At 40.3% G+C, this 14,505-nt stretch overlaps 1 protein-coding gene across 1 annotated transcript in view; it reads right to left on the bottom strand.

Moving 5' to 3' along the window:
• The window catches only part of PCF11 (PCF11 cleavage and polyadenylation factor subunit), a 36,166-nt gene that overhangs the window by 1,242 nt on the left and 20,419 nt on the right, over nt 1-14,505 (bottom strand). The window contains 13 exon segments of the mRNA XM_042456960.1: nt 290-325; nt 717-809; nt 1,423-1,578; nt 5,036-5,219; nt 5,850-5,964; nt 6,414-6,533; nt 8,652-8,760; nt 9,510-11,248; nt 11,514-11,820; nt 11,822-11,962; nt 12,258-12,447; nt 12,642-13,219; nt 13,221-13,712. Coding sequence (XP_042312894.1) covers nt 290-325; nt 717-809; nt 1,423-1,578; nt 5,036-5,219; nt 5,850-5,964; nt 6,414-6,533; nt 8,652-8,760; nt 9,510-11,248; nt 11,514-11,820; nt 11,822-11,962; nt 12,258-12,447; nt 12,642-13,219; nt 13,221-13,712 — 4,260 coding nt within the window.

The raw sequence follows: 14,505 nt of genomic DNA, 5'->3' as shown, positions 1-14,505 counted from the left end.
TCAAACCCTGATATGTTTTTACTAATTAAAAAAAATCACAATTCCTCACCATTTTAAAAAAGATCAACAGAATAATGTATCTTGAATGCATCATGTTTCTACTTTTAGGAATAAAAGTTTAGAGAAATGAAGACTGCCTAATAACACTATTTCACTTATTTCACAGAGCACATTTAAAACATAAAATGTTATTCTTTTACTATGTAGCCTAACTGCCTGAAGTAAACTAGCATCCCAGCCAACAGATTTGGCAAGTATGATAAGTAAAAGAAATTAAAGAGGTCCTTACCTTTTGATAATCTTCATAGCATGATGGATGGTAGATCTGGAGAAGGAAGAAAAATAATCTTAATGTTTACATATTTTAAAAAGTCCCACATAAGGACACATTATGTATTTGGTGCAATTTCTCCCTTCATGAAATAACAGCTTTCACTATAATTTTTGTATAGACTAGCCTAGATTTCTTCTGGACCTGCTCAAACATTTAGCTCACATTTACTGACATTTCCACTGCATTTTGGAAGGTACTGTTTTGAATCCATTGTACTATAAATATTTGCCCACTGAAACAGTTTGACAGAAGTCAGCATGAGTGTAAACAGAAAGGAGTATTTTTTATGGAGAGCACTCTCTAAAATTCATTTTTAAAAAACAGTCCAAAACTGTAGCCACATTTTTCCTTTGCAATACACCAGCAAATGTACATTCATTACCTTTTCATCGACACGAATGGCATTTTTTAGGTGCCACTCCTCCTCTTCCTCATCCCAATATTGCTCAAATTGCTCCTGGCATATTTCACAGCTCTGAAAAAGTGAAAAGCAGTTAAACACACCGGTCAGTATCCTTCAGTACATTTATCCTGGTGGAAGTAGGGTGCATTCACTTTCTTGCTGCAGCCCAGTATGCACCCAAAAACCTGTCTGGAGCATTGGAAAATGCTCTGGATCAGGTTTTCAGCGCCTTGGGAGCTGTTGTGTTTGTATGAATCACAGCACTATTGCAAACACTGGATTCAGGCCTTTACAGTTACAGCATATATACACTAATAGACATGCTGAATTTAAATCTGTAAGAGACATTAACAAGTAGTGTCATTTTAAATAACAATAACTTATGAATGACTGCTGCCACAAGTATTTTATTCTTACTGAAACCTCCAAAGCAGAACCTATCATAATGACTTAAAAGGCACTTCCTTTCCAACAAGAGTTGAGAAAACCCAGTAATCTTAATGGATTCTTATTTAATCAATCATTTTATTTTCCTATCTCCTTACTATCACCTACCAAGGCCAAATCTGTGCCATGCAAGTGATCTTTATATCAAACATATACAAGCAAAAGTAAGGATTTCCATGCACTTAAAGAAATTTAACAAAGGAAGTTGCCTGAAGCCAGGCTAGATAGCAATATTTACCTCATCTACTCCTGCTGGACCTGCAGGGACACTCTGAAACTCCTTCTCTTTAGCAGCTTCTTGTGTTTTTAACACAACTTCTTCATGTACTTTTTCAAAGAACTGACTCTTTGCACGCTCCTCTAAATCTGCTATTTCTTCAAATTCTATCCAGTCCTAAACAAAAATATGAAGTAAAATTCAGAACTTCTTTGGAATCTTTTTAAACTACTCAACCTTTGAAGTTAAAGAGTAGACAATGTTTCATAGTGAACACCCAATGATCCAATGTTTTTTAGAAACAAAATTAAACTATCTTGTGCAGTCTTCTGAATCCTCACCAGGGCCAGCTCTATCATACCTAGGCAGCCGCCTGGGGCGCAAAATTGGGGGGGGGGCATTGCAAGGAGGCCAGAGAGAACCAGGGGAGAAGTCCCAGAAGCCCCGCTCCCTTCCCTCAAGAGGTGCGAGTCGTGGGGGCGCAAGGTTTAATTTTTGCAGCACTAGCAGCAGGAGGAGAGAGGCTGGAAAAAGACTTGAAGGCCCCTCAAAACGACAACAGGAATAAAGAGCCTCCTCCTCCATCTCTTGCTTTTGGCCCTGAAGGCAGGGAGGCGCTGGGGAGGAGGGGAACCCAGGCAAAATGGCGCCCGCCTAACTCCCTCCCTGCAGCCAAGGGAGCCTGAAGAGCCCAGCCCAGGAAAAGGGCAGGCAGTCGGGGCTGCTGGCAGGCCAGGTGGGTCCTCCTTTCCCAGGACACCTCCTCCTCCTCCTCCTCCTCCTCCATCCCAGCCTTACTTCCAGGAGCAATTCCTAAATGGATGTCCAGGACACACTACAGAAATAAATCCACTTTAAGACCCCCTTTAACTGCCCTGGCTCAATGCTGGGGAATCCTGGGAACTGTAGTTTTGGGAGACATTGAGCCTTCTCTGTCAGAGGGAGCTCTGGGGCTACAAGAAACTACAGTTCCCAGGAACTACAATTCTGGATGCTAGTTTGTTTTCAATGTTATTTTTGCAGTTGTTGTTATTATTTCTTTATATGAACCAGCGCAGTTAAAGTGGTCTCCAACTGGATTATTTCTGCAGTGTGTTTTGGACCTAAGGAGCCTAAGAAGTGTGTGTGTGTGTGTGTGCGCGTACACACACACACACGCATATGTATACATACACTGAGTCCTAGCAGCAAAGATTTCACCACATAAAGCCAAGGTCCAAAATACACTGCAGAAACAATCCAGTTTGAGACTGCTTTAGCTGCCCTCAGTGCTAGGGAGTTCTGGAGTTTTTAGTTTATTGTGGCACCAGAAATCTCTGACAGAACTACAGTTCCCAGAATTCCCCAGCACTGAGCCAGGACAGTTAAAGCGGTCTCAAATGGGTTACTTTCTGCTGTGCACTTTGGACCTTGGCTGCCTTCTCATATTGTGGTTGTTGCTCTTGTGTGTCTCCAAATAATTTCCAACTTATGGTGCCCTCATCCTGGGGTTTTCTTGGCAAGATTTCTTCAGAGGGGTTTGCCCTTGCCATCCTCTGAGGCTGAGAGAGTGTGACTTGACCAAGGTCACCCAGTGGGTTTGCATGGCTCAGCCAGGATTTGAACCCTGGTCTCAGAGAATGCTCCAATGCTCAGAATGCTCCAAGGCTTCCTTGCATGTGCTGCTGTTTTTCTCTCTCTTTTTCTGTCCCCAGTGAAGTAGTAGTTGTGAATTTGGGTTTTGGAGTTGTGCTGATAGGCATGTCAAAATGTCCTACATTTTGAGCATGATTGAGAAACAGGAATTTATATTGTCTTTTATTAATGTTTTTAGCTTCTAGTTGGTAGTGTCCTCCATTTTTCTTGAATGGCCTACAATTTTCCTACGTCATGCCCTACATTTTTCCTACACTTCGAGGGGCTATGGGGGGGGGGGGTGCCAAAATATTTTTCGCCTAGGATTGCCAAATACCTAGAGCCGGCCCTGATCCTCACACATCTCAGAAAACGGAACCATTGATTGTACACCTTGTAAATCCTCAGCCAACCAGAATTACATTTAACCATATTGAAGCAAATAAAAAAAACTTCCATTAAGTGCCTTAATTTGAGTGTTTTCTGATGCTAGTAATAATTCCAGTGTGTTGCAGGATACAAAAATGCCATAGGGAGGGTATGCATATGCTGAACTGAGGGTTATACAGTAAAAAGTGAAATGCCCAGAGGATTTACATGGGAAGTGGAACATTTGTTTTAAGTAGGTGTAAGCCACTACTAAAGGTACCAGATCCTATTTGATCTCGGAAGCTAAGCAGGATCAGCTCAGGTTAGTACTTGGGTGGGGAAATGCCAACAAGTATCAGGTGCTGCAGGTTATATTTCAAATGCTGTAGTCAGCACAAATGCAGTGGATTTATTGGGGCAATTTTTGTCCTAGTCAGGGAGGGGGCAGCTGTACCTAGCAAATGAATAGAACTTAGTGACACAGATCCAAAACAGACAAGCAGTCAGGGGCGGCTTCTGGCGTTTGGATGACTCATGCTCCCAGAGCACCCAGAAGCTGCCCTGGGGTGCTGCGCTGCGGCTGCCTAAGGAGGCCCAAAGCCAGCCCCAAAAGGAGAGGATCTTTTCTACTCCTTGTCGCAGTCCATTTGGGCTCATGACAGGAGGTGCACTCATGGTCATGGCCGCTCCTTCTTCCTCTTCTGTTTTAGCCCCATAATTTACAGCTCTCTAGTTGTACATTATTACATTATTAATGTGAAATCTCTATCCTGTACTCCTACCTAGTTCTGTGGAGGGTCTGCAACAAAACTCAAACTGCAGGATTAAAATGTCTGAATGAGGATTAAACATGGGGCTGATATTATTGCCAAACTAGAACGAAATCAATGGAAAGCTTTTCTAAATTAGTGGCCCCAGCAAACATATACTGGAAGTGGAGAATAGAAACCCAGCAAGTCCTTTAAACCACCAACACAAATGTCAGAGTCCAACACGCATGTGTATGTCTACCTATCATTAGCAGTTGGGAACACTGTTAGTCCAGATATGGAGGAGGGAGGGGGATATACTGGATAGATCCACAAAGATCTCAGTTTCATATTTTTGTTTTCGCATTTATCAATTGCAATTGTAAAGAAGTTACTGAAAGAAGATGCAAGTTAACAGGACATTTTTCAGATGCAGATACTGTGACTAACATGTGACCACGAGAGGGCATTCCTTTGGCAATGGACTATAGAGAACAGAGTACTTCAAGACTGGCTTAAAGAGGCGGCAAAGTAGGTCAAACCCAGAAGAAAGACTGGCAACCAAAGATTTGCTAAAAACAGGAAGTAGGCATCCTTAAAGATGAAACAAAAACGTTATTAAAATATAGAAGCAGTAATTCACCAGGGGTCTGATGACATTCTTGGGAAATCATTGCCTTATATGGAACTCCTACATCTCCAGAAAACTCAGCATCATTCAAATGCAGCTTGGTAAATCAACTTTAAGGTAATTTTTGAAGGCTCAAAATTACTTCATTTATATCCAGGGTTCTTTAGTTTTGTTTTTTGTTTTACTGATTCCCATTTCAATCCTTCTGAATAGGGCAAATGATAAGTGTAAGAATGTCATACACAGACAATGAAATTGATAGATCACTTACTGTTAAGCTGTAGTACCATCTTCTATGGGTGACTTTCCTGCTAACATCTTTTTCAGTGCGGTTCTGCCGATAGTGCCAGTCCAAGTGATCTGCATATACATCTGTCTGAGAAGTCGTAAACCTCATTCCACAAGAGTAACACTGAATGCCGGTATAGAGGCGGTTTATAACACTATCGTACCGTCTGAAAACAAGCCAGAAACCTCTTAGTAGTTGATTCACATGTCTGTTACTTTACAGAGAAAGGTGCAAGCATCACAAAAAAATTATCACATATCCTTGACAGTCCAAATTTGTATTCAAGTTGAAAGGTTGCTAAAAATGAGTTCAAATGTCCACTACCATTTACAAATATCGATCATTCTGGAGCCAAAGGAACTTCCTCTAGAAGATGCATTCTAAAACTATATTTGATTTATGAAAAATAAAAAAAAATGTTGGGGGACAGCAATATTACTCCAGGATTATAGGATTTCCCCCCCAATCAGTGGGGCTTAACTGAATCCTAGGTTAATGGGAGCTAGAGAACTGTCAAAGAACAAAGAGAGGTTACATATGTACATGAATTAAGGCAAATGCTTGTCAGGGACAGACAGGTCAGCAATCCCAGCAAGTCAAACTACTTGGAAACTGGCCAGTTATAAGAATTTACAATGTTGCCAAGTTAATTTTGATACCTTTCCATCCAGAAAGGTGCATCTGGTTAATTCATAACTGTATAAAATACTAGTTTTTAAAATATGGTATTTAGTATTTTATACAAATAAAGCACTTTCTTACCCTTGTAACATCCCAATTCTATAAGTATACATACTGTTTTAGTTCTTCTATCACAAAATTAGTTAGGTCTGGGACATCCTGATCCTCATTCTGGTCTTGATCTTCTTCTTCCTCCTCTGGAACTGGTTGAGTAGAAACTTCACTGACTTCTAAACAAGATTAAATATACTGTCAAACAGTGGGCCAAAAAGGGAGTTCTAAAAACTGTGTCACTGGGAATGTAAAGCAAGTATATTTACAAAAGAATATCAGATCCTTGATTTAGTCATTCATGAATTTGAATGAATGTTTTAAATACTCATGATAAACATATTCTGATTTTTCCAACTAACACTCGGCTTTAAAGAGCAAAAAATAATAAACTTTTCCTACTCAGATATAGAAGGATTGAGTTTGAAATCTGTCAAATTCTACCCAGCAAAAAAATAAGCGGAAATTTTCTCTACAACTAGTTTTCAACTGTGATTATTTTAAGCCCATTAATTCCTTCAAGATACTCAAGCCACACAGATTAAAATACACAGGATACCACAATTTCAAGTCATACCAGAGTGGGACATTTTAAACCATTTAATGCAAATAATAAAAGGGTATTTACGTGTTGAAGCTGAATCCGGCTGCAAAACTTTGAGGATTCCTGTGGATAGTAGTTTCGAGTACAATTCGTTTACATCAAGTTGTCCAAGATGATTATCAGGATAGGATAGTGGGACTGTCCCTAAAAATGGATCAATTTCAACAGTTAAGATATCTGTTCTCAGAGAAAATCCAGCACCACCTTCATCATTGCAAATAGTTACTACCTGTTAAACCACGAACATTATATGGTTAAGCAATGAAGCACATGTTACATTCCCTTTTACCATGCTTAATCTTCTTCTTAGCACAACTGTGATTATCATTCACTTTCATTCCCTTCCCATCTAAATTACAGTCAGGCCCTCATATCCTCAGATTATTTATCCAAAGATTAAATCATCCATGGTTTGAAAAATATTAAAATATATACATTCCAAAAAGCAAATCTTGATTTTGCCCTTTTACATAAGCAATACCATTTTAGTATGACACTGTATTTAATGGGACGTAAGCATCCACAGATTTTAACATCTACCGGGGGGGGGGGGGGGGATCCTGTAACCAAACCCCAGCCAATACCAAAGGCCCACTGTATTTCTCTCTACTTCAGAGTCCCTACGTGAAATGAACAAAGCGTTATATGAATTTGAATGCTCAGAAATTTATTATGGTGTATGCTTCTGTGGATTACAAATCCATTCAGAAGCATCCTACTTAAAATCATATGTAAATCCATGCAAGCTTGTGCTAGGCCTTTAAGGTCCCCCAAAACTCTTTGTTCTTTGGGCTAAAACAAACTAACTTGGCTTCCCTTTTGGAAATCATCTGTTAAATATTAAAGACCAGCCTTCAAAAAAGGACATAGAATTAGTTCTATGAGCCCAAACAGGCTTAGGACCTGAGGTTCTTTAACAGCAGACCCTTAGTTCACTGCCTTTGAAATCCCAAGGGAATCTCTGAACAATCTATATTGTGACGTACAGGTCTAGAGTTCAAAGTTAATAATCCCAGTAGGTGTACATAAGACCATGGAACTGAAGTGGTTCAAAATTATCTTCCATAGTAGGAATGTTTTTAAATATAGTCTTCTGTCTGGATAGCACTATTCCTTTTCCCCAATTCAGTCTAATGTTGCTGCTATTATTCTGGAATCACATGTACATGAAGATGGTAAGACATGAGGGGGGCAGGTCAATCTTCTGCCTCATTAGGAGGTGGGTAGAAGGTAGATCTATTGATAGCACATGAGCAAGGGCTTCTGACTCCCAATATTCAGAGGAGCAAATGTATTAGACCAAAACCTGAAAACAGGTTTATTGCAGTGTAAGCACACACATACTGGAGTTAACTTTCATCTTCTGGCTCATGAAGATTTATGTCACTATAAGTTTAACAATATTCTAGGTATCACAGGACTGTTTTGATTCTCTTCAATGAAACATTCTAGTTTCCACCGTACTATTTTTATGAATCTATAACTCAGATGTAGGTTTGTACTTACACACCCCAAAGTAAGCTGACCTAGCTCTTCTACTGCCCTTCCCCAACCATTTTGCAGTAGGTTTGCCCCTACTCTCCCCCTCCCACCCCCAATCTTCTGAATTATTTTGACCTGTCTCTCACTGGCGAACACTGAACTTCTAAGAAGCAAATCAGATCATACACCCTTGAATGTCACTTACTCCCAAAAAGGACTTTCCCCCATGGTCCCAGGTGACCATGCCACACCACCTTGAAAAGCAGCTGTTTCAGTTAGTAATATACCGCTTCTCCTACTATCAGCCATCACAGTTCACAGCAATATCAAATACACTTAACTTCCTCTGAATCTACATGCTCTGAAGAAGTCTGGACATTTTCCACCTGTAGCAAGCGGCAATCATGTCTCAGCACAAATGAGTTCAAACCTTATTTTGTGGTGTTATGGAGTGTTTGATAATCAAAAATCCCAATCAGTGCCATTGCTTTCTGGACTCTGGTAAGAATTGTGAAGTTGAGCTCTGAATTCCATGCCTCACTTACTCCCAAACAAACATACACTTTTTGTATTTGAACCATATGTAAGCAGGATATACAAAACTCACCTTGGTCCTCAAATTACAATTTGTATGTCAAATAAGGTATGATAAAAAATATCACCAAGTTGCACTTAACCATGCTGACCACACCTTTACAATGTCAAAGCCTAAAGATCTGAAGAGTATGATGGCCTCTGACAATTATTTCAATAAAAGGACAAAGAAATGTAAATACTTACCTGGTTGACTTTGGACAAAGGTCCCAAGATTTTGTGCATGAACTGGTAAGAGTGGTTGAGCTTGACTGTAAGGTACAGGCTGAGCAGTCGCAACCGACATAACAGGAACCTGAGAAAGGCAAGTGCTGTTTTAGTCTGACTATTCCATTACTCCACTGTTCTAAATCTATGAATGGAGTTCAGTTTTGCATTCAGTCATAAAAATAGCAGGAATCCATTTGTAGAACCAACACCAAAGATGGGGGGACGCATAGTATAAAATTAAGCCTAACATATTAAAACCTAAACCATTTCCTGGGCCAAATGTCCCAACTGTCTCAGCTAAGCAACATTGGCACTAGCTAAATAGTAGCGTGAACTTTCCTTTTACAGAGTGCTTCAAACTAAAGTTTAACAACCATTAATATTTCTTTTCCAAGCTGAATAAAAGTGCTGCTGTTACTTCAGAGTGAAAGCACTGCACCATTTTCACTGGTTCTTCCTTAGTTTCATATGGAAACTAAATTATGCAAAGAAACAAGCAATGATTATATATGCTAAATATCAACACTTGCTACAAAAATAATGTTTTGCTAGCAAAAGTATTTCCTCTGATATTTTCAATACAGATGCTTTATTTTCTTTTACAATCAAAATTGGGAAATCTCTATCTGTATTTACTACAGATTCAGTGCAACAAATGCATACCACAAAAAAGAACAACTAACTTTAATGACATCAAACATCTAGATTCAAACACACAACCATAAACTTCTATAGTTTTCATATTTTTCAGTTAACACAGGTTGCTGCTACTGTCAGAAAAAACAAGTATCTGACTAATATTTATTCAAGTAGAAATTTTGTACACATCCTTACCTGTTGTGGTGGCTGAACATTTCCCACTGCCATACTATTAAAGTTTCCATATTGAGGCCCCTTGTCATCATAAAAAGGTCCAGGTGCCCGGTTAAGTGTATTAGGAAAGACTTGTGCTCCAGGAACAGGTGGCCCATTGAAGTTTGGTCCTTGAGAGTTATCAAATATTTGCTCAGGTCTCTGGAATGGCATTCCTTGTGATGGCCCATTATAGGGAGGCTGGCCTGAAGGTTCATTGTAAGGGCCAGTTTGTCCATAAGGTGAAGCTTCAAGTCTTGCAGCAGGATGACTAGCCACATTTTCAATTCTCTGACCCTGGTGCCCAAGAGCAATATCAAATCGTGTTGCAGGCTGGTGCTGAGGATCTTCAAAACGTTGAGGTATCGGTGTATCAAATTGTGGCTGTACCTGCTGACCTGGTGGACCATCAAATCGAGGTGGTGTCTGCTGAGCAGGGCCCATTTCAAACCTCGGACCAGGTTGTACATGTAATCCATCCAGTCTTTGCAAAAGTGATGGCTGGCCTGGTTGACCATCAAATCTTGATTGACAGCCATCAAATCTTGGGCCTGTTTGATTAATAGGACCTTCAAACCTAAGTCCACCTCCAGACCGGACTGAAGGCCCTTCAAATCTTGGACCAATCCCTGGCTGTCCATGTGGCCCCACAGACTGACCAAGAGGCCCCTCAAATCTTGGCCCAACCCCTGGCTGCCCATGTGGCCCCACAGTCTGACCAAGAGGCCCCTCAAATCTTAGACTATTTGCTGGCTGTCCATGTGGACCCATAGGCTGCCCATGTGGTGCTTCAAACCTCAAATTACCTCCTGGCTGGCCAAGAGGACCCATTGGCTGCATATGTGGTCCTTCAAACCGCAGGCCAGGCCCTGCTTGACCATGAGGCCCTACTGGTTGACCATGGGGTCCTTCGAATCTCATTCCTCCACCTGGGGGACCATGAGGTCCCATAGGACGGTCATGAGGCCCTTCAAACCTTAATCCACCTGAAAGTTGGCCATGTGGCCCTTCAAATCTCATTCCACCTGATGGCTGGCCATCAAACCTCATGCTACCTGAAGGTTGTTCATGTGGTCCCTCAAACCTAATGCCAGCAGAAGACTGGCCATGAGGGCCCTCAAACCTAATCCCAGCAGCCGGTTGGCCATGAGGACCCTCAAACCTCATACCTCCTGAGGGTTGCCCATGGGGCCCTTCAAATCTTATGCCACCTATTGACTGACCTGTGGGACCATCAAACCTCAATGCTCCCCCTGGCTGCCCAATGGGACCCTCAAACCGTATCCCTGTCCCTCCACCTACTTGCCCGGAAGGCCCTTCAAACCTCAAGGGACCACCACCCATCTGTGCTGGTGGTCCATCAAATATTAGAGAACCTTTTCCTCCAGCCTGCCCTGGAGGTCCATCAAACTTTGATCCTGGTTGGCCTAGCGTACCCTCAAACCTTAAATTAGTCTGTGCTTGTGGTCCTTCAATTCTAGAATTTGCATTGACCAGCCCTTCAAAGAGAGCTGGTTGTCCATCTCCCCCTGCCCTTGTGCCAGGGTGTCTAGGGGAGCCTTCAAAATGAGTTCGCTCCTCCATCAATGAACTAAATCTTTGCTTTCCATCAATAATCCCAAATCGTGATCCTGTACTTTCAGTAAACTGTTTCTCTGTATCTTCATATCGTGATCTCTTGAAATGTTCACTGAACGGAGGCCTTTGCTCATCACGAATACCTTAAAAAATAAATAAAAAACAGCACTGTTACAGATCAGGAAAAAATGAAGTTTACTCATTTCTAATTCTACTGTGTAAAATAAGCTGATACCACCACATAAAGCACATTCGCAAAATGATCCAATCAGTTAGCAAATTGGTCAGAAATAGACTGAAACCTACTGATTTTATTTATTTATCATTTATTTACAGTATTTATTCCCCACCCTTCAGCCATAAAGGCTCTCAAATAACATGAAGTATTTGCCTCAAAACTCCCTGTACCTTTTGAAGCGTTTGGCTCATCATGCCTTCTTCGGCCATCATGTGGTGAATTTTCTGAGTAGGGTCTATTGCTTCCAACAGGGGAATGTCGCCTTGATCTTTCGCCAAACTGACTTCCACATTTGGTTTTTGTTTGTTCACAGTCCATTCCAGAGAGAAATGTATCTTTTAAGTGATAGTCTAACATGTCTTCTGCATCTATCATGTTGAGTCTTGGAAACGAATGTTGAACTTGTGTTCTTTTTAGTTTAGCTTTATGTTCATGATATATTAAATCAGTTTCAGACAACAGGGGCTTCTTTTTTTGAAATTCCCTTTTCACCTGATGGGCTATCCCACACATTGCATCTGTGCTTTCCTTCTTGATACTGGAAGAGCTGATGAATCTTGTGACATAGAACCAGGAAGTCATCTTGTGTTATCTCTCCAGATGACAGGCGTTCATTAGCCTAGGACAAAATAACATTGTAAGAGTTAATTTGGAAAACTGTTCAATGAAAGAACTACAAACTACAGCCAATGTGACTGTGGCACCCCATGTAAATTCTTTCCCTTATCTACTCTCTCTCTGGAATAATGTAAGCCATCAGGACTCCAGGAGGTATTCCAGCCTTCTGGAATACTTCTCAGGTCATGGGGGTGCACTAGAAGGAAATCATTCCTAAACATTCATACTCATCTTCACCATTGTGTAGACTGTGAACAGCATATGATACAGCCTTGTGACTCATATTACTATATTACCTTCTTCAGAAGCTCTCTCTTATTTGCCAAGGTAAGTTCTTTGGGAATCTGCAAATTGGCATCGACACTTAATCGATGTTGCTGCTTTGGTGTGCGAGGTGAAGGGACTCCTTTACTAGTTGCCCAGGTTTCCCTGTGCCTCTGATGTGGTGATTTACTAACACCTTGATGTTCTTCATTAAGCTGAGGGCTGAAATCAACAGAGAAAATACGTTAACTTTACAGTTACCTACAGATAGTATGATTTTTTTCCTTAAAAAAGAAACTTGAAAATTTAAAAACTCTGTACTATTAACAGTGAGTTTCTGTTCTCTCCTTTGGCAATAATCCCAAATCTCTGCCAAATCTAGATGATTGACCATAGGTCACACAATAACAACTTACTTTTTATTTTCTTCCCAACCAGACTTCCATCTTTTGCTTGACTTGGAACCTTGCCAGTTCTCCACATTTTCTTTGGGTTCTGACGTTACTTTGGAAGAATGCTGGTTCGTTCCCTCCTGTGGTCGGTCTTCATGAATTTTCTTCGTCCTCCTTGAATCTCTGACTTCCTGTTTAAGGCTCCTTTTACTAGAGGCCCTTTCATCCCGTAAGCCTGTCCCAAAGTCTTCTGCATGAGACTGCTTTAGCCCTGACTGGCGAGGCTTCCCAATTTTTGATCCAGAAGGAGAGAGACTTCTGAGCCTTCTTTTGGGAGACCTTCTATCTCTTCGTTTTGGAGAATGGGAAGAAGGTGACCGAGATCTAGGAGATCGGGATCTTTTCCTATTACTTGACCTTCCTGGTTTTCCAACCTGTTTCTCCACCTCTTCAAGATTAAGATCCTGCTTTTGCACAATTCCATTAATTATTTTATTTCTACTACCAACTGATCTATGTTCTTCTTTGTCTTTTCTCTCAACGCTTCTTCTCTTTTCTTTTGCATCATCATCTTTACCCTCTGGCTTCTCTAGATGTTTTTTTTAATCTGGGATCTCTCTTGCTTATTTCAGATACTCTGTTACTCTCAGATTCTTGGTTTCTGGTATCTTTACTATGAAGCAGCTTGTTTTGCAAGGGAGATGGTGATTTTGATTTTGATTTTGCATCAAACTGATCAATCTCTTTCTTCTGCAATTTCTCACTTTGTTTTTGCTTTTCGTGCTTTGATGTATTTTGTTTTTCAGTCTGTAAAGTTTTAGAAGGCTTTGGATCAGTCTGACTGACTAAATTCATTACAAAATCTTTCCTATGAGCCTGATCTTTAGAATGAGAAGAATGTTGACTTGTTCTATTAAGACGAGGATCTCTGTTCGGTGTTTTGACATCATGAAGTGGAGACAGACGGTTTTTCTCAGGTGGCGGACAAACTTGATGGGGAGTTTTAACTGGCATATGAGATGGCTGTGGAACATTTTGTTTCGCAGATGCTTGACCCACGCTGGACCCACCTTGCTGAACACTAAGAGAAACAGCCTAAAATATGGAGAAAGAAAATGTTAATATTTAGAATAAAAACTATCAAAAAAATTTGAAGTTACAGGATAATAAAATTGCTTTCATTTATGTATGACCTGATTCTGTACTTCCAATCATTTGTAATAAACACGTGTTAACAGAAAAGCTTGTACAATAAAATGTTTATAATATAGCAGACTTTTCCCATTAGCCTCTAATTCAGAATGTCTCTGCAATATCTGCTGTGTTTTTCAAAATGTCAGAAGCATTTCCAAAATCTACTTTTCTAACAATGCTTGAAGGGTATAAATGAAAGTTTTGCAGCAAAATACAGTATGGCTACTTCCTGAAAACATTTAAATAGACTGGACAAATCACTCTGATTTAGAACAAATGCCAAAAAAAAAAAAAAAAAAACCCACCCAAATTTATAACTGCTACCATCATGACAACATAGAAATGCTTAGATTCACAAAGAGAATACCTCAAGACGGTTAATAAAATGATCTCTGTGATGATTGAAAGATGGCCTGTTAAACTTGCTATGATCAATACTGTTAAGTTTTTTTCATGATCTTTGTACTCTATCACACATTCCTACCTTTAATTACAACTTTCACTAGTACAGCAGGACATTACCAGTTCAATGGTCCCAGTTCAAGCACTGGGCTGTAGTAAATCCTACCTGTGAGTGCAGAACTTGCCATAATATCAAATGTAATTTAGAGGCCATGTATAACAGAGGCTAAAAAGCCAACTCCACCATTAATAACATGAGTACAATTTGAGAATGGGTCAAAGCATCATAGAA

This window comes from Sceloporus undulatus, chromosome 3 (assembly GCF_019175285.1).
Source record: "Sceloporus undulatus isolate JIND9_A2432 ecotype Alabama chromosome 3, SceUnd_v1.1, whole genome shotgun sequence".
NCBI classification, from domain to species: domain Eukaryota; kingdom Metazoa; phylum Chordata; class Lepidosauria; order Squamata; family Phrynosomatidae; genus Sceloporus; species Sceloporus undulatus.
The sequence above is the reverse complement of the archived record's forward strand: the minus strand, read 5'-3'. Positions and strand labels throughout refer to the sequence as shown.